Source organism: Rhinatrema bivittatum, chromosome 8 (genome assembly GCF_901001135.1).
Source record: "Rhinatrema bivittatum chromosome 8, aRhiBiv1.1, whole genome shotgun sequence".
Taxonomy (NCBI): Eukaryota; Metazoa; Chordata; class Amphibia; order Gymnophiona; family Rhinatrematidae; genus Rhinatrema; species Rhinatrema bivittatum.
In genome coordinates, this window is record NC_042622.1 from 73,350,444 (window position 1) to 73,371,991 (window position 21,548).

At 41.3% G+C, this 21,548-nt stretch overlaps 1 protein-coding gene across 2 annotated transcripts in view; it reads right to left on the reverse strand.

The window, feature by feature from the left end:
- Positions 1-7,857: 7,857 nt before the first annotated feature.
- ROMO1 (reactive oxygen species modulator 1) overlaps positions 7,858-21,548 on the reverse strand; it is a 28,402-nt gene continuing 14,711 nt past the window's right edge. For both annotated transcript variants that reach the window (XM_029614657.1, XM_029614658.1), the window contains one exon: positions 7,858-8,070. In XM_029614657.1, the coding sequence (XP_029470517.1) occupies positions 7,962-8,070 (109 nt within the window). In that variant the 3' untranslated portion in view covers positions 7,858-7,961. The remainder of the gene's footprint in view (positions 8,071-21,548) is intronic.

Below are 21,548 nucleotides of genomic sequence, written 5' to 3' on the forward strand. Positions count from 1 at the left end.
AAAATACTGACATGATCCTGTTTTGGCAACATCTACATCAGGGGATTTGAAAATATAACATCAGATACAGGAATGAAAAGATGTGTGACACTGTAAGAGTGGACCAACCAGCTTCACAAAAATTGAAATCTGAAAGGAGCTCCTTGGTTTTTCAGGGACTGCCACAACTGCTATCTCTGGTGAAAACCAATGATGGGAAAAGTCAAATCCTCCCACAGGGGAAAGTCAGACAGTAGTCCACTTTCTTTCCGCTAATAAACTAGAATAACTGTATCCAAATATGTCAAGAGTAACTTGTTAGCAAAATAGGGACAGAGTTCTATTATCACAGATAGCAAAACTGCACCATCAATAAGATGATTTGGATAAGTTCCTAGAGGAAAAATCCATAAACTGCTATTAATTAATAAGCAACAGTAGCTTGAGATTTATTTAATGTTTGGGTACTTGCCAGGTACTTATGACTTGGATTGGCCACTGTTGGAAACAGGATACTGGGCTTGATGGACCCTTGGTCTTACCGAGTATGGCAAATCCCTCCTAAATGCCTAAAGGAACGCCATCCTCAGAAAAAAGATTTTTTCGCAAAAAAAATCCATCACTTCATCTTTGATTCGAAAGCCCTGTTTTCATACGTCTCAGCTCTCACCAAACCATCCCCACCCATCATTCCGGACGACCAAGCACTTAGCAAACCCACAGAACTTTCCAAAAACTTCGAGAAAAAAATCACCAACCTGATCGACCCCCTTACAACATCCAATCCCTTGCCCCCTCTCCCTCTCTCTACCTTTCCTCAACGAAATACAATTTTTGAATCTTTCGAATCCACATCATCTTTTGAGATAGAAAATATTCTCAAGAAACTGAAACCTTCTTCACATCCGGACCCAATTCCGCCTAACCTTCTCTTCGCCATCCCGAATACCATTTCCAAGTCAATCGCAGAAATCATAAACTGTTCTTTGGCTCAAGGTCTAGTGCCAGACCAGCTAAAGTCCTCACGATTATTCACAAATCTAGACACAACCTCACCCCCCTCAATCTAAACATCCAACTACGTCCCCATACATCGTCCAGACCCATCAGAAGAGCATATAAAGGCACATTGTATGCCCCCACCAGCAAACACATCCTTAAGGAGGCGCGCCTTATCTACAGCAGGTCGCCAACAATGGAATGCGCTTCCCCCGGACCTCCGCCATGAACCTTGCCCATCGGTTTTCAAAAAAAACCCAAAACTCAAAACATGGCTTTTCAGCCAAGCATTTCCCGCAACATAACTCTCACTTAAGTTGCAATTGCATATCCATTCCGCCTTTACGTACTAGCTTTTCAGATCTCATCCTTAATCCTTCACAGAGCGCCCATACTCCAATTGATCCTACCCAGAGAGCTCATATTCCACTGTACCCGTTCCTCTAAGATCACCTGCCCAAAAGTAGGTTCAGATCACCTTGTTCGGGACCTACTCTAAACTGTATTTAAGTCCTTTTAAGTTATGCTGTATAGAAGTTGTATTCAAATGTATTCATTTAGTTTTGTAATCAAGGTTGTGTTTGGGTCACATTGCATTCAAATGTTCTTCATCTATTCTGTAGTAAATTGATTGTATTCAGGGCCGAATTTAAGTAACTAATTTATAGCTCTCCAGTCCCAGTTACTTGTATCCTCTGTTCCTTGTATTTCTCCCGTGCGAATTTGCAGTTTCAATGTAAACCGGTGTGATTTGTATTTTGTACAGGAACGTCAGTATAAAAAAGTTAAGATATTTATTTTTATGTTCTTATAAGAGATAAATCCCCTAATGCAGACGTTGCCGAAACATGATCATGTCGAATTTTTATTTATATTTTTATTCTTAATGTCTTTATATTTATATATTTTAATAATTTTATTAAATTTTATTTAACTATGTGTTATATTGTTTTTTTTTTAATTTTGTGGATAGTTATTCTATTTTATTCTATTTTGATAACCTTACCTTTTACAACGTCATTGCAGTGTGCCACTCTTGTTCTTTTCCTATTTACTGTGGGCACTGGCCTCTGTTTTTTGCTCAAGGAATGATTCAAATCATTTCTGACTCGTGCTATCAACGCCAATGTCCTTTAGGCATTGAGTTGAGAGTTGTGATCAACTGTATCGAAGGCAGCTGAGAGAACACATGGAACAATGAAGGAATCACCATCTTGGGTGGCATGAAGGTGGATTTTTATTGTGATGGCCACTAGGACTGATTCCATTCCATGACCTTTCCTGAAGATCTTGGTGAAGAATCTTGTTCTCATCTAGGAAGTCCCAAGAGTTGGAGGTAGACTACTTTTTCCACCATCTTGGATAAGAAAGGGAGGCAGGGAAAAAGTTTTCAGTTATTTTAGGATCAGTACCAGATTTCTAAACGATGGATTTGATAACAGCCTTTTTTAATAAGGTGGACAGTAGATGTTGGGTTAGGATGACATTTATTATATTGGTTAGCCAGGGGCCTAGGTCCTGTTTTAGGTTATAGACCCAATCCCCCCAAGATTCATCTAACAGGCTCATTGACTGGTTGATATACTGGAGGATCTAGAAGACTGATTGTCTTAGGGAAGTGGTGATCATTGGTGACTTTAATATGCCAGATGTAGACTGGAAAATCCCATCTGCAGAATCTAAAAACAGTAGAGCGATACTGGATGCCATGCAAGTATCTTTGTTCAAACAAATGGTATTGAAACCCATGAGAGAAGGAACTATTCTCGACTTAGTGCTCAATAATGGAGAAATCATCTCTGATGTCAAGGTGGGCGCCCACCTCAGCACCAGTGATCATCAAACGGTATGGTTTAATATCACTAAAAGAATAGGGAAAAGAACCACAAAGACCCGAGTTTTACAGTTCAAAAACACAGACTTTGAGGAAATGGGGAAGTACCTAGAGGAAGAACTAAATGGATGGGAAAATGAGAGAGATGTGGATCAACAGTGGACCAATCTAAAAGGAGCAATCACCAAGGCAACTGCTCTATATGTTAGAAATGTAAAGAAAAGCAAAAGAAAAATGAAACCTATCTGGTTCTCAAAGGAGGTGGCTGACAAAATTAAAGCTAAAAGAACTGCATACAAGAAATACAAAACATCCCAAAGGGAGGAGCACAAAGAAGAATATCTGATTCAACTGAGGGAGACTAAGAAATTAATCAAGTTGGCAAAAAGTCAAGCGGAAGAGAGGATTGCCAAGGAGATAAAATATGGTGACAAAACATTTTTCAGATACATCAGCGAAAAGAGAAAAGTCCAAAGTGGTATAGTGAAATTGAAAGGTGGAAATGATCAATGTGTGGAGGGAGACGAAGAAATGGCAGAAATATTAAACGAATACTTCAGCTCTGTGTTCACTAAAGAAGACCCTGGAGAAGGACCATCTCTACACAACAAGAAACTGGAGGGAAGCGGAACAGAGGAAAATCCATTTACAGTAGATAATGTATGGGAAGAGCTAAAGAATCTGAAAGTGGACAAAGCCATGGGGCCTGATGGGATTCATCCAAGGATACTGAGGGAGCTCAGAGATGTGCTGGCGGGACCGCTGTGCGACCTGTTCAATAGATCCCTAGAAACGGGAGTGGTGCCGAGTGATTGGAGAAGAGCGGTGGTGGTCCCTCTTCACAAGAGTGGGAACAGAGAGGAGGCTGGTAACTACAGACCAGTTAGCCTCACTTCAGTGGTGGGAAAAGTAATGGAGTCACTGTTGAAAGAGAGAATAGTGAACTATCTACAGTCCGGAGAATTGATGGACCAGAGGCAGCATGGATTCACCAGAGGAAGATCCTGTCAGACAAATCTGATTGACTTTTTTAACTGGGTAACCAAGGAATTGGATAGAGGAAGAGCACTCGATATCATATACTTGGATTTCAGCAAAGCTTTTGATACGGTTCCGCACAGGAGACTGGTGAATAAAACGAGAAGCTTGGGAGTGAGTGCCGAGGTGGTGACCTGGATTGCAAATTGGTTGACGGACAGAAGACAACGTGTGATGGTAAATGGAACCTTCTCTGAAGAGAGAGCGGTTTTAAGTGGTGTACCGCAAGGATCGGTGTTGGGACCGGTCCTGTTCAATATCTTTGTGAGCGACATTGCGGACGGGATAGAAGGTAAGGTTTGTCTTTTTGCGGATGACACTAAGATCTGCAACAGAGTGGACACGCCGGAAGGAGTGGAGAGAATGAGACGGGATCTAAGGAAACTGGAAGAGTGGTCGAAGATATGGCAGCTGAGATTCAATGCCAAGAAGTGCAAAGTCATGCATATGGGGAGTGGAAATCCGAATGAACTGTATTCGATGGGGGGGGAAAGGCTGATGTGCACGGAGCAGGAGAGGGACCTTGGGGTGATGGTGTCTAATGATCTGAAGTCGGCGAAACAATGCGACAAGGCGATAGCTAAAGCCAGAAGAATGCTGGGCTGCATAGAGAGAGGAATATCGAGTAAGAAAAGGGAAGTGTAAGGTTCCTCCCTTTCACCGACACTTTTCAACTTATACCTTCTCCCGCTTTGCCAATTGCTAAACAAATTGAACCTTAAACACTTCATATTTGCCGACGATGTCCAGATTCTGATCCCCATTAAAGAATCCATCACTAAAGCTCTAGAACTTTGGGAAAATTGTTCTCATGAAATCAACGATCTCTTATCCAGCTTAAATTTAATTCTAAACCAATCAAAAAGCGAATTCATTCTAATCTCTCCAGACAATTGCAAAATCACTACAAACCCTCCAGCCAACTTGCAAACCTCAAAAGTAAGAGATTTAGGAGTTTCCATAGACAACCGATTAAATTTTAAATCATTTATCAACCAAAAAACCAAAGACTGCTTCCACAAACTGCACGTATTAAAAAGGATAAAACCCCTATTTCACTTCCATGACTATAGAACAGTGCTCCAAGCAATAATATTTGCTAAAATTGATTACTGCAACTCGATTCTTCTAGGCCTCCCATCAGCACATACTAAACCTCTCCAATTGATACAGAACACGGCAGCAAGAATACTAACAAACAAAAGGAGAAGAGATCACATTACACCAGTCCTCAAAGACCTTCACTGGTTACCAATCCATTATAGAATAATTCATAAGTCCCTCACCACAATCTACAAGAATATCCATGGGCTGGCTCCACTCGATCTACAAATAGCTCTCAAAAAACACTCCTCCAATAGACCCATCAGAGAAGCTTATAGAGAATATCTACAGGTACCACACAACAATACCACCCAACATATAACATTGAGAGATCGGGCCTTCTCCACAGCAGGTCCCTCACTATGGAACTCAATCCCCTTAGAATTAAGACAGGAACCATGTCTCCTAACCTTCAGAAAGAGACTGAAAACATGGCTGTTCATGAAAGCATTTCCAGACCCTTAAGGATTCACTTCCAGCAACTGCAGCAAAATCTAATACAGCAATACTGAACATTTTCTATCAAATAAAATATTTATTTAAAAGAACAATTACTTAATTGAACATTCCCTTCTAAACGGAATCTATCACTACAAACCAATCACTACAATGTTCTAATTCTTATTAAACTTGTTTATCTTTCCTTTAACTCTAATCCCAGTTAGAATAACCCCTGTTTATTGTAACTTTCTCTTCCGTGCACTTGTTTTATACTACTGTAATGTATACTCTTATGTTTTAGTTATGTATGTTATAATGTATTGATCACCCCTTGTTTTATGTAAACCGACATGATACGTACTCCCGTGAATGCCGGTATAGAAAAACACAAATAAATAAAAATAAATAAATAAAAGTGATTATTCCCTTGTACAGGTCCTTGGTGAGGCCTCACCTGGAGTACTGTGTTCAGTTCTGGAGACCGTACCCTCAAAAAGACAAAGACAAGATGGAGGCGGTACAGAGAAGGGCGACCAGGAAGGTGGAGGATCTTCATCGGATGACGTACGAGGAGAGATTGAAGAATCTAAATATGTACACCCTGGAGGAAAGGAGGAGCAGAGGTGATATGATACAGACTTTCAGATACTTGAAAGGTGTTAATGATCAAAAGACAACGACAAACCTTTTCCGAAGGAAAAAAATCAGCAGAACCAGGGGTCACGATTTGAAGCTCCAGGGAGGAAGATTCAGAACCAATGTCAGGAAGTATTTTTTCACGGAGAGGGTGGTGGATGCCTGGAATGCCCTTCCGGAGGATGTGGTGAAGACCAGAACTGTGAAGGACTTCAAAGGGGCATGGGATAAACACTGTGGATCCATAAAGTCAAGAGGCTGCCAATGAAGAGTGGGTGACTCGCCAGAATGATGGCTACTGCCTGGAGTCAATACCCTTATTAAATAAACATACACAGGCTTACGGTGACTCCAACATCGCTCTAAGCTTCAACAGCAAGAGGAAATGTGGAAAAAAGGATTCACACTCACAAAGAGGGGAGTAGCTGGCTTGTTACGGCAGTTACTACCCCAAATCAAATAAGCCTGATACTTCACTTTCAATGCATATACAGCAAAGTTCTCTGATTCAACGGCAGGGGAGAAGAAAAACTGATACTTCACACATCCAGCAGAGCTCTCTGCTTCAACGGCAGGGGAGAAGAAAAGAGGGTTCGCACTCACAAAGCGGGGAGTAGCTGGCTTGTTACGGCGGTTACTACCCCAAACCAAATGTGCCTGATACTTCACTTTCGATGCACATCCAGCATGGCTCTCTGCTTCAACAGCATGGGAGAAGACTTATACGTCACACATATCCAGCATAGCTCCCTGCTTCAACGGCAGGGGAGAAGAAAAACAACCAATAAGGGCTAATAACATAGTCTGGGTAAAACAAATAAGCATGGGTGCAGCTTGCTTATTGCGGCGGCTACTACCCCTAACGAATCAAGCTAGATATTTCACTTGGATGCAGCTCCATCACTGCTCTCTACATTAAAGGTGGGGGTGGAAGGGAAATAGAACCAAGAGCTAAGAGAAACAGATAAGTATGAGAGAAAATGTGTGTGAAGCTTGCTGGGCAGACTAGATGGGCCATTTGGTCTTCTTCTGCCGTCATTTCTATGTTTCTATGTTTCTATGTTTCTATGTCTTCAAGTCAGTCAATGGGATTAAGTTAGAGAAGGGGAGGGGCATTGCTAAAATATTTTTTCCTAATGGGGGGAGGGGAAGTACATGAGAACACCCCTTAATTTTTTTTATTTTATGCTTTGATGAGTTTTTAGGAGGGTCCTCTTTGGTCACTTTGGGTATGGGGGCTGTGATTTGGGCAACAGGCCCACATGGGATTTTTTTCTTTTTAATTGTATGGCCACTTAACCAGCTATTTTCTTTTGAACATAACCAGTTAAGCTCCAAGTTATCTGGCCGCATAACTTTAAACCTAACTACTACTTAACATTTCTATAGGAGATACACGACATACGCAGCGCTGTACTAACCTGTCAGATAATTTTAATCGCTGATATTGAAATGCCCCAAGTCTCTTGTCCTGTTTGTTTTATTAGATTGTAAGCTCTATTGAGCAGGGACTGTTTTTTTGCATGTTTGTACAGCGCTGCATATTTCATGTAGCGCTATAGAAGGAAGAAGAAGGAGTAGTAGTACTAGTAGTAGAAGTAGTACTAGTAGAAGTAGTAATAGTAGTAGAAGAAGAAGATTCAGCAGGAAGTTTATTCTGCTAAATATCCCAGTTAAATTATCCAACTACCTCTGGTTGGATAAGTTATCCGTTTTATGATTGTTTGAATATTGGTCTCAAAGTTTAAAAATTAAGGCATGTATTTCCTACTATTGTAGATTTGAGACCTTGTACCATTATGAAAAATTAATAACTGGGAGAAAAAAATCATCAGTTTTTTTTTATTATATTATGTGGTAAGCTAGATTTAACAACCATATTTAATTTTTTTTTTTATTAAAAATACAAAACAAATAACAGAGTTGCTGTCTAGCATCTGATTCCCATGCCAATCGCCATGAAGGTTCCAAACGTTCCTCCACTTTGCATCATTGTTTTCCCAACGCCACCCATCAGCTCTCTCCCTCTCATGCCGACCCTGAGGGGGAAATGCAATACAATGTCACATACAAACATCATTAATGGTTCACGTCATTGTGGTTAAACAGTTCATGTAACTTGTGTGTGCCTACTAATTACTGCTCTGCTAACTCATTACCATCACTTAGCTGAGATCATTATACCATAAATTATAAATTCAAAGAGTTTTGGCTACAAAATGTTTCAGACTCTCACTTACAAATGCTCAGTGTAGTAGTACGAAGCACAAGCTCATTTTGTCAAAGGAGTGAATTTCCAGGACATATTAAAAGGTATCTATAAAACAGCCTGACAATGGGAAGGAGATCACATTAAAATCTTTGCTATTTTACTTACTAGTTTACATGTGTACAATACAGTAGTATAATTTTATCTTCTAACTTGCTCAGATTGGAATGGTAGAGATGTATAAAAAAATTTGAATTTCTGAAAGCTTTTTCCCTATAGGCACAGAATAAGAAAAATGTATTTTAATTTAGCAATTTGATTTCTGGGGAATTATTCACATGTGCAATATAAGCATGACCTCAAGTTCCTAAAGAGAGATAAAGGAAGCATGGTCTAATCTTAGGTTGATATCAACAGACTACAACTCCCCAAAAACTAGCTAAAGCACAAGATAAATAAGAGGATCCCTAGTGGCAAGAGAATAGTAATGAAGGCACTAGGCAACCTTCACTCAGTTACAGTTGCAGCCCAAGGAAGCAATGATATGGCTCTATTGTGCTCCTGGATGGCATAGGGAAATCTGCACTGAGAGGCAGCTGCAACCATAAGAGGACACAATAGGATTGGGTTCCATGTGGGAACTTGATCCACTTTGGGTAAATGCTCATAAAAATCTCTGCTGGGAAGATTAGATGGGCTTTTTTGGTCATTATCTCCATCATTTACTATGTTATTATGTAATGCCTGCAAGCTGGTGATAGCTGGGCACTGTCAAGCAGGTTGCTAATGAGAAAACAAGCAGATAAAGGAAGCACAACCTAGTGATATCACAGAACATGTGATAGCTGGGTTCAAATCAACAGGCTACAACTTCCCAGAAATCAACCAGGTCAATTGCAGCAGGTTGGTAGCACTAGATACCACTCAGTAAGGCCACCTGACCATATATTCAGGTAACAGCATCACTAATTTTAGAAGCTGTTTAGATTATTATAAAGCTTGGTGGTAAGATATGTCGGGAGGGGCTACATGTATGAGAACTTGTATGCTCATTGATCCAGAATGGTGAAAAACCAAAGAGTAGCACAATAAAAATAGATTTAAATGAACAGAGATATCCCATGAATGGTTTAGCTGCTACAGGTGGCTGCTGGAATACATCCTTAGTACTGCAGAATAGAACAACTGGGCAGAATGGATGGGTCAATTGGTATTTAATCAGTCATCATCTACTAAGTTACTACATAAGTGAATGTATTTGTTGTGCTGGCTGATACAAAAACCCCCAGTTTCTCACAGTTCCAAGACCATTGCCACATAATTTCCCTTTTCCCACAGAATCAAGGAAATGGCCTCCTTACACCTCTGGCTTCTATTGCTACCACTATTCCTAAGCTTTGCTGGCTGTATGACTGTTTACTGAACAATGCACAGCAGGTGCTAATTCTCCTGAATTTGCACAGACAACATGCCCTCAGTACAGAACAGAGCAGCCAGAATAGCTTAACAGTATCAGTGGCAAAGAGAGGAAGTGGGAGGTGGGGGAAGAGAAAAGATGGCATGCAGTAGTAGTGTGGTGGGTGCAAGGTTCTTGGAGGGAGGGGCAGTAGACATGGGACAGAGAAAGGAGGAGAGGAGATGGAATTTAAAAAGTCAGAAGACATGATGGGTGGGTTGAGAGGATATAGATGAATGGAAGGAGGAAAGATGATAATATCATGAGAGAGAAGAAAAGAACTTTTGAAAGAGGGAGAGAGAGATGGGAGACAAGCTATTGTGAGAGACTGGGGTAAAAAAATAAAAAATACAGGAAGTTTGCTTATCGTAAATGACAGGATGAATTAGCCATGCCATATTGGGGTGATGTCATCCAATGGCACTGAACAGACCCTTTTTTCTTAGCTCATAGAGCTTTTGCTCTACTGAGCATATGCAGGAATTCTCACATGGGCGTTGCCTCATGAGCCACTAGGTCAAATTTAGAACTAAGTCTAGCTAAGTAATTGACTTTCCAGGGAGGTGGATAATTTATCTTTACAGTAAGCAAACTTGCTTTCTCCATCAACAATCAGGGCTGAATTAGCCATAATATGTGGGAAATCCCATGATGAGGGCTACAACAAAGCATCTACTAAATAAGCAGACTACTGGGTGAACCTACTATGCAAAGCTGCCTGTCCAAATTTACTATCATTGTAACAGAATGTACAAGAGAAATCCTCAGAACACCTTAAGAACATAAGTTGCCATACTGGGTCAGACCAAGAGTCCATCAAGCCAAGCATCCTGTTTCCAACAGCAGCCAATCCAGGTTACAAGTACCTGGTAAGAAACCAAACATTAAATAGATCCCATGCTACTAAGAACATAAGAACATGCCATACTGGGTTAGACCAAGAGTCCATCAAGCCCAGCATCCTGTTTCCAACAGTGGCCAATCCAGGCCATAAGAACCTGGCAAGTACCCAAAAACTAAGTCTATTCCATGTTACCATTGCTAGTAATAGCGGTGTTTATTATCTAAGTCAACTTAATTAATAGCAGGTAATGGACTTCTCCTCCAAGAACTTATCCAATCCTTTTTTAAACACAGCTTTACTAACTGCACTAACCACATTACTGATCAGCCTTGATTCTCGACCACCCCACTTGATTTACCTTTCCCCCCACCTCCCCCATCACCCCCCCTCCCCCCTCTTGTATTGTTAATTGCTACTATGGTTACATCGTTTCATATTGTATTATATTGCTATATTATATACTGTGGATAACACATTGAAATCGTATATACTGTGGATAACACATTGAAATCGTCGGTGCAGTGTGCTGCGGCAGTGTGCAGTGTGCTGCGGCAGTGTGCTGTGGCAGTCAAAAAAGCAAACAGAATGTTGGGAATTATTAGAAAAGGAATGATGAATAAAACGGAAGATGTCATAATGCCTCTGTATCGCTCCATGGTGAGACCGCACCTTGAATACTGTGTACAATTCGGGTCGCCGCATCTCAAAAAAGATATAATTGCGATGGAGAAGGTATAGAGAAGGGCTACCAAAATGATAAAGGGAATGGAACAACTCCCCTATGAGGAAAGACTAAAGAGGTTAGGACTTTTCAGCTTGGAGAAGAGACGACTGAGGGGGGATATGATAGAGGTGTTTAAAATCATGAGAGGTCTAGAACGGGTAGATGTGAATCGGTTATTTACTCTTTCGGATAGTAGAAAGACTAGGGGGCACTCCATGAAGTTAGCATGGGGCACATTTAAAACTAATCGGAGAAAGTTCTTTTTTACTCAACGCACAATTAAACTCTGGAATTTGTTGCCAGAGAATGTGGTTCGTGCAGTTAGTATAGCTGTGTTTAAAAAAGGATTGGATAAGTTCTTGGAGGAGAAGTCCATTACCTGCTATTAAGTTCACTTAGAGAATAGCCACTGCCATTAGCAATGGTTACATGGAATAGACTTAGTTTTTGGGTACTTGCGGCCTGGATTGGCCACTGTTGGAAACAGGATGCTGGGCTTGATGGACCCTTGGTCTGACCCAGTATGGCATTTTCTTATGTTCTTATGTTATATTTTATACTGCTTTCTTCCCTCGGTCCCAAGCAGCCCTTCCTCGCCAATTCCCCTGTCACCCCCCTCCCCCACCCCAGCTCTCAGTTCTTAATACTCTAAATGGTTTTGAAAAATGTTAATACCCCATTACCAACCAAGTTTTCATCCCCTGTTCAATGTACTTCTCCTGTGTTTGATGTAAACAGATATGATATGACGGGTCATGAATGTCGGTATAGAAAAAGAATAAATAAATCTTCATGCAGCAAATTCCAGAGTTTAATTGTGCGTTGAGTGAAAAAGAACTTTCTCCGATTAGTTTTAAATGTGCCACATGCTAACTTTATGGAGTGCCCCCTAGTCTATTATCCAAAAGAGTAAAAGACCGATTCACATCTACCCGTTCTAGACCTCTCATGATTTTAAACACCTCTATCATATCCCCCCTCAGCTGTCTCTTCTCCAAGCTGAAAAGTCCTAACCTCTTTAGTCTTTCCTCATAGGGGAGCTGTTCCATTCCCTTTATCATTTTGATCGCCCTTCTCTGTACCTTCTCCATCACTAATGCCGGTAATAAGCAATGGCTATTTCCTAAGTCATCTTGGCTAATAGCAGTATAAAAAGTTATCCTCCAGGTACTTGTCCAATCCTTTTTTAAACCCAGATAAGCTAACTGCCTTAACCACATCCTCTGGCAATTAATTTCAGAGTGAAAAAGAATTTTCTTTGCTTTGTTTTAAATAGGCTACTTGCTAACTTCATGGCAGGCCCCCTAGTCCTTGTATTATCTGAAAGAGTAAACAACCGATTTACATTAACTCATTCTAATCCTCTCATGATTCTGTAGACCTCCATCATATCCCCTTCTCTGGTATCTCTTCTCCAAGCTGAACAGCCCTAACCTGTTTAGCCTTTCCTCATAGGGGAGCCATTCCATCCACTTTATATTTTGGTTTCCCTCCTCTGTACCTTCTCCAGTGCTTCTATATCTTTTTTGAGATGCGGTGACTAGAACTGAACATAGTGCTCAAAGTGTGGTCTCACCATGGAGCGATACAGATGGATTATGATATTTTCCATTTTATTCACCATTCCCTTACTAATAATTCCTGACATTGTGTTTGTTATTTTAATGCTGCAGCACACTGAGACGATGAATTAAATGTATTGTCTACTATGACGCCTAGATCTTTTTCTTGGGTGGTAAATCCTAAAATGAAACATAATATTGTGTAACTCAGCATGGGTTATTTTTCCCTATATGCAACTTTGCACTTGCCCACATTAAATTTCATCTGCCATTTGGATAGCAAGGTCCTCCTGCAATTTATCACTATCCAACTGTGATTTACTACTCTGACTAATTTAGTGTCATCTGCAAATTTGATCTTTTTTCCAATCCTGAGGGAGTCTTGAGGGGAGAAGAAGATTTAGCTAGCAGCTGAAGAGGATTGGTAAATATTGCTAGCTGGGCAATAATGAGGTGTGTGTCTGTCTGTCTGTCTGTGGGAAATTTTAGAATTTAAAAAGTTTGGGGAAAAGTGAAATAATGGGGTGTATTCATTAGTGTGTGTATGCACCTATAATAAAAACCAAGCTTAAGGTAAGTAATCCTAGTATCTGTATTTCCCTTCCTCCCACCCCACTCCTCATCCACCGCTAGCGCATCCTTTAAAAAGGAGATAGAGCAGCTTTTAAACTAGAACAAATGGGAAAGCCAACAGTCATTCAGCAGCACATGGTTCAGAGGGAGTTATCTTCGAAGGATACTAATGAAGCAGGAGAGCTAGGGTTTCACAACAGAGAGGTTCCAATAAAAACAAAAGTAGTCTATCTGCATATAAGTAAAGAATCACCTAAGCTAAAAGATTCCAGATTATCCCTGTCAACTAAAAAGCAGTCTGTTCATACAAACAAAAAACACACTTTGAAATACTGTGTGCCAGTTTCAGAAGTCTAAGAAGTAAGATGTTAGAGTGTATAGCCGTGAATGATGAGATAGACATAATTGGCATCTCAGAGACCTGGTGGAAGGAATCCAATGGGACAGTGTTATACTAGGGTACAAATTATATTGCAATGATAGGGAGAAACAACTTTGTTTGGGGGGGGGGGGGTGCTCTATGTCTGGGATGGCATAGAGTCCAACAGGATAAAGATCATACAAGAGATTCATTATCTTTGTGAGCGACATTGCAGAAGGGATAGAAGGTAAAGTTTGTCTTTTTGAGGATGATACTAAGATCTGCAATAGAGTGGACACGCCGGAAGGAGTAGAGAATGAGACGTGATTTAAGGAAACTTGAATGGTGGTCGAAGATATGGCAGTTGGGATTCAATGCCAAGAAGTGAGAGTCGTGCATCTGGGGTGTGGTAATCCAAAAGAGCCATATATCTTGGGGGGGGGGGGGGGGGGTGAAGGACTGTTGTGCACGGAGCAAGGGAAGGAACTTGGGGTGATAGTGTCTAGCAATCTGAAGACGGTGAAGCAATGTGACAAGGCGATAGCTAAAGCCAGAAGAATGCCGGGCTGCATAGACAGAGGAATAATCAGTAAGAAAAAGGAAGTGATAATCCCCTTGTACAAGTCTTTGGTGAGGCCTCACCTCAAGTATTGTAGTCAATTCTGGAGACCGTATCCCAAAAGGGACAGAGACAGGATGGAGGCGGTTCAGAGAAGGGTGACAAAAATGGTGAAGGTTCTCCATCAAACGACTTAAGAGGAGAGGTTGAAAGACCTAAATATGTATACCCTGGAGGAGAGGAGGTGCAGGGGAAATATGATATAGACCTTCAGATAACTGAAAGGTTTTAATGATGCACAATCAACAAACCTTTTCCGTTGGAAAGAAATCAGTAGAACTAGGGGTCATGTAATGAAACTCCAGGGAGGAAGACTCAGAACCAACGTCAGGCAATATTTCTTCATGGAGAGGGTGGTGGATGCCTGAAATGCCCTTCCGGAGGAGGAGGTGAAGACAAAAACGGTGAAGGATTTCAAAGGGGCATGGGATAAACACTGTGGATCCCTAAAGGCTAGAGGATGGAAATGAAAAGAGTGCATGGGGGTAACTTGTTGGTGTGGCGGTTACTACCCTTAACCAATAAGCCTTCGTACTGTTGATACAACTCCATTATTGCTCTCTGCTTTTAAGGCAGTGGGGAAAGAGGAATTAGATTCAGACAGCAACCAACAAGGACATTGGATTTTACAGTCTGGGAAAACAAATAAGCATGGGTCAACAGCAAGAGTTAAACAGGGAATTGGTCTCAGACAGCAACCAATAAAGGCCCTACTTTGACGGATTGGGAAACTAAGTAAGGTGGTGACCTATATGGCGCAGCAAATGCTACCATAAACTTGTTGGGCAGAATGGATGGACCATTTGGTTCTTTTCTGCCATCATTTTCTATGTTTCCAAGACTAAACGTACAGTAGGAGTATTCTGCCATCCACCTGGCCAAAGTGATACGACGGACAATGAAATGCTATGAGAAATTGGAGAAGTTAACCAATTTGATAGTGCACTAATAATGAGAGATTTCAATTACCTAATATTGACTAGGTAAATTTAACATCAGGATATGCTAGAGCAGTAGTTCTCAACCTTTTTTCTGTCGGGACACACCTGACAGATGGTTCTCACATGCGTGACACACTGACCCATGATCGTCACGGGGCTAGATGTAAAAGTACAGTTTGCATCCACGGGAACCCCCTGACCCACAATAATGGAAGTAAAGCAGAATTATGACATTCCCCATACAACTCACCCTACAAAAATTATATTTTGGTTCTGGTGTCATCTCAGTAACAGCAACTCAAACTCCTTCTACTTCCAGGCTCAATAGCCCTACTTATGAAAAGACAGCAGTTTACCACCAATGCATGTCCTCTTGAGAAAACACAACAAATAAGACTGATAAAACTCTTACATGCTAGTAAAATATCTCATCTCGGTAACAGACACAGAACCGACCTAACATACTCCCAGGATCTGTAGTAATGCACATAAACTAATCCGCACACAGTTACACCTGTATTATGGAATACACTCAAACAGGAGCAACCCTATCTATGAAAAGGCAACACTATAAATATTAAATCAGGCCCTAAAAACCAATACACCTCTCATTAGGAAAACAGAACTAGCAAGCAGCTATAGATCCCCACACAGAAATAATTGTAAAATTATACTAATAAGCAGAATAAATGTTTCTAAACAGCTATGAACAGAATAACATCCAACAATTAAAAACTCATAAAAACTATTAAAAATTCTCCAAACACCAATAAAATATTTCAAAAAAAGCAGACACATCACATAATATTAAATAATTAAAATGGCAGTCAATCAAGAAAAATAAACTTAAAAAGCCACCTTTACTTACCCCCTCCAGCAGCTCTCCTACTCCTCTTCCATGCAGGCCGTAGTACACACCAGAAGCAGCAGTAGAAGCTAAGCTCTATACTCATAGTCCTCTTCCTTAATGCCCATGTCTCTCACACACCATACCAGTCATGCCCCCATGACCAGTTTCTATCTCTCACACACCAATCATCTCCCAATCAGTCTTTGACAAACACACCAGTCACCTTCCTGAACAGTTTCTCTCATGCCATACACACACACAGGCTTCCCACTCCCGTGTTCTACTTACATATTCGGGCTTCTCACTCTCATAATCACTTACTCTGTCTCACACACACACACCAGTCTCTCACTCCCATGCTTGTTCTCTCCACATGTACAGGCTTCTCATTCCCATAATCACTTTCTTTCTCTCTCACACACAAACACACACCAGTCACCTGATCTCTCTCATGCATACACACACAGGCTTCCCACTTCCATGTTCTGTCTTACATATAAAGGCTTCTCCCTCACATGCTGTGTCTCACACACACCCAGGTTTCTCACTCCCATGCTCACTTTCTTCACATGTACAGGCTTCTCATTCCCATAATCACTTTCTCTCTGTTACACACACATACATACACACACACACCAGTCTCTCTCTCATTTCCATGCTCGCTCTCCACTGCACAGGCTTCTCATTCCCTGAATCACATTCTTTCTCTTATATTCACACACACACCAGTCTCTTTCTCTCACACACACCGTCACCTTACCAACCAGTCTCTCTCTCTCATGCATGCACACACACAGACTTCCCACTCCAATGCTCTCTCACATAATCAGGCTTCTCACTCCCATGCTTTCTTTCACACACATCCACACCCCCCCCCCCCCCAACAGCAGGCTTCTTACGCCCATGCTTTCTCACATACCCAGATTTCTCACTTCAATGCTTTTTCTCTCTCTCACACACACATCAGTCACCTCCCTGACTAATGTCTCACACTTTCACATACACATCAGTCATCTCCTTGAGCAGTCACTTTCATTGTCTCTCACATATACACACACATCAGCTCTCTGACCAGTTTCTCTCACTCACACACATGTTCTCAATCACACGCAGGCTGGCTGCTTCTTTCTCTCACTCACTTCCTCTCCCCCCCCCCCCCCCCCCCGAGCACAAATGGTAGCTGCAGCAGCCTCCTCCTCCTCCAGCCCCCGCAAGCCAAGAAAGAAGAATCCCATCGGCCGCGGGAGGCTCAAGCTGCTCTCTCCTTTCCCGATTACCGGCTGCTTCAATTGCTTAGGGACCGATGCTGCCGCCGCCGCTGCTACTTTATCACGCAGCACTGCTCTTTCGCCTTCCCGCGCACCGCGTATCACTTCCTGTTCCGGGTCACGGGGGGCAGGTGCGGGAAGAAGAAAAGGCCCAGCCACAAGTGCCACAGCTTTTTTTTTTTAGCACCGCTGCGTTCCCACTGGGCTTGAATGTGTTGATAGCCCGGCGGCAACGGCAGCAGGGAAGAAAGAGCAGCGGGAGACCGGGAGCACGCGACACAGCAGCCGGTGCTTGGCGACACACTAGTTTGTCGTGACACACCGGTTGAGAACCGCTGTGCTAGAGAGATAAAGATCCTGGATGGAATAAATGACAGTTTTATGGAGCAATTGGTTCAGGAACAGATGAGAGAAGTAGCTATTTTAGATCTAATTCTTAGTGGAATGCAGGATTTGGTGACAGAGGTAATGGTGGTGGGGCCATTTGGCAATAGTGATCATAACATGATCAAATTTGAACTAATAACTAGAAGGGGGACAATATATAAATCTACAGCTCTAGCCCTAAACTTTCAAAAGAGAAACTGTGATAAAATGAGGAAAATAGTTAGAAAAAACTGAAAGGTGCAGCTGCAAAGATTAAGAGACTACAACAGGCATGGACATTGTTTAAAAATACCATCTTAGAAGTGCACTGCAGTTGTATTCCATGCATTAAGAAAAGTAGAAGGAAAGCCAAATGATTGCCGGCATGGTTAAAAGGCAAAGTGAAAGAGGCTATTTTAGTTAAAAAAAAAAAACAAAACAAAACAAAACTTTCAAAAATTGGAAGGATACATCTTAACAAAAATAGGAAAAAGTATAAGCATTGTCAAGTCAAATGTAAAACACTGATAATCAGGCTAAAACAGAATTTGAAAACAAGTTGGTCACAGAGGCAAAACCTCATATTAAAAACTTTAAAAAATATATCCAAAGCAGGAAGCCTGCAAGGGACATAAGAACATAAGAAAATGCCATACTGGGTCAGACCAAGGGTCCATCAAGCCCAGCATCCTGTTTCCAACAGTGGCCAATCCAGGCCATAAGAACCTGGCAAGTACCCAAAAACTAAGTCTATTCCATGTAACCATTGCTAATGGCAGTGGCTATTCTCTAAGTGAACTTAATAGCAGGTAATGGACTTCTCCTCCAAGAACTTATCCAATCCTTTTTTAAACACAGCTATACTAACTGCACGAACCACATTCTCTGGCAACAAATTCCAGAGTTTAATTGTGCGTTGAGTAAAAAAGAACTTTCTCCGATTAGTTTTAAATGTGCCCCATGCTAACTTCATGGAGTGTCCCCTAGTCCTTCTACTATCTGAAAGAGTAAATAACCGATTCACATCTACCCGTTCTAGACCTCTCATGATTTTAAACACCTCTATCATATCCCCCCTCAGTCGTCTCTTCTCCAAGCTGAAAAGTCCTAACCTCTTTAGTCTTTCCTCATAGGGGAGTTGTTCCATTCCCCTTATCATTTTGGTAGCCCTTCTCTGTACCTTCTCCATCGCGATTATATCTTTTTTGAGATGCGGCGACCAGAATTGTACACAGTATTCAAGGTGCGGTCTCACCATGGAGCGATACAGAGGCATTATGACATTTTCCGTTTTATTCATCATTCCTTTTCTAATAATTCCCAACATTCTGTTTGCTTTTTTGACTGCCGCAGCACACTGAACCGAAGATTTCAATGTGTTATCCACTATGACACCTAGATCTCTTTCTTGGGTTGTAGCACCTAATATGGAACCCAACATCGTGTAATTATAGCATGGGTTATTTTTCCCTATATGCATCACCTTGCACTTATCCACATTAAATTTCATCTGCCATTTGGATGCCCAATTTTCCAGTCTCACAAGGTCTTCCTGCAATTTATCACAATCTGCTTGTGATTTAACTACTCTGCACAATTTTGTGTCATCTGCAAATTTGATTATCTCACTCGTCGTATTTCTTTCCAGATCATTTATAAATATATTGAACAGTAAGGGTCCCAATACAGATCCCTGAGGCACTCCACTGTCCACTCCCTTCCACTGAGAAAATTGCCCATTTAATCCTACTCTCTGTTTCCTGTCTTTTAGCCAGTTTGCAATCCACGAAAGGACATCGCCACCTATCCCATGACTTTTTACTTTTCCTAGAAGCCTCTCATGAGGAACTTTGTCAAACGCCTTCTGAAAATCCAAGTATACTATATCTACCGGTTCACCTTTATCCACATGTTTATTAACTCCTTCAAAAAAGTGAAGCAGATTTGTGAGGCAAGACTTGCCCTGGGTAAAGCCATGCTGACTTTGTTCCATTAAACCATGTTGATTAGACCGTTAGATGATCGAAGGGTCAAACGGGCAACTTAGGGAATATAAGGCCATCAGGGAAAGACTAAATTCTTTGTTTCCATACTTATTAATGAGGATGTTGGAGAGATACCATTCTAGAGTTGATTTTCAAGGATGATAATTCAGATGACAAACTGAAGAGTAGCAAATCACCTGGACCAGATGGTATACAACCCAGGGTTCTGAAAGAACTGAAAAATGAAATTTCATACTTATTAGTAATAATTTGTAACCTATTATTAAAATTGTCCATTGTACCTGAAGACTGGAGGGTAGTCAATATAACTCCAATATTTAAAAAGGGCTCCAGGAGTGATCCGGGAAACTATAGACCAGTGAACCTGACTTCAGTGCCGGGAAAAATCGTGGAATCTATTCTAAAGAACCAAATCGCAGAATATATGGATAGAAATGGTTTCATAGACACAGCCAGCATGGATTTACTCAATAGAAGTCTTGCCTCACAAATCTGCTACATTTTTTTGAAAAGGTTAATAAACATGTGGATAAATGTGAGCCAGTAGATTTAGTGTATTTGGATTTTCAGAAGGCATTTCACAAAGTCCCCCATGAGAGACTCCAAAGAAAATGTAAAAGTCATGGGATAGGATGCCAATTCCTTTTGTGGATTGCAAACTGGTTAAAAGACAGGAAACAGAGAGTAGGATTAAATGGTCAGTTTTCTCAGTGTAAAAAGGTAAACAGTGGAATACCTCAGGGATCTGCTCTTTAACATATTTATAAATGATCTAGAATGGGACATGACAAGTGAGATGATAAAATTTGCAGATGACACAAAATTATTCATAATTCATAATTATTCATAAATTGCAGGAGGACCTTGTGAAAAGAGTGGGCATATAAATGGCAGCTGAAATTTAATGTGGACAAGTACAAGGTGGTGCATATAGGGAAAAATAACCCATGCTGTAGTTATACAATGTTAGGTTCTATATTACGAGTTACTACCCAGGAAAAAGATCTATGCATCAATGTTTTGAATCTCCAAAGGTCGGTGTGTTGAGTACTCCTTAGCCGAGTGCATCGACAATATTGGTGAGTGAAGATACAATGATGTCAATGCTACATGCCTTGATGGTGCTGGGCACTAGTGTGTTGAAGGCGCCAAGAGTTGATGCACGGTAAAATGATGCGTCCGCTGTTTCTTCAGCACTGGGTGCGCTGCCAGCTTTGAAGAATGGCAATTCTTCTTTTTACTAGTTCCCAAGCTCTGCAAAATTTTTGACAGACTTGTCAATGTCTGGGAATGGCACCTTTTCTGTTTGCTTGACCCCAAGGAGCTGGAGGACCCCAAGGGCTGTTCCATCGAGGGAAGAGGCTTAGGCAAGGTACTCCTAATCAACTTGGTGCCCAGGAGTCTGACGAGCTCCATTCTGAAAGGAGGACCGGCTACGGTTTTCCAGAGACTTATGCAGTTCCTCCATATTGAGAAGTATGCCTGAACAGAAAACCAACATGGAGAAGGAAATCCCCAGAAGCCTCTGCTTTTCTTTGGCCTGCCTAGGCTGAATGGACTCTAGGTGACTTTCTGAGCATGACTTACAGAATGTCCCTGGATATCTACAAAAGCAGACAAGCAGGCACCAGACATGTGATGCCTATTTTTAGGGTCACAAAGGAGAAACCACAGGGGAGCTTCAGGCACTATTCTCAGGAGTTTGTAATCAACACAGCTACAGACTGGTTGATTATCT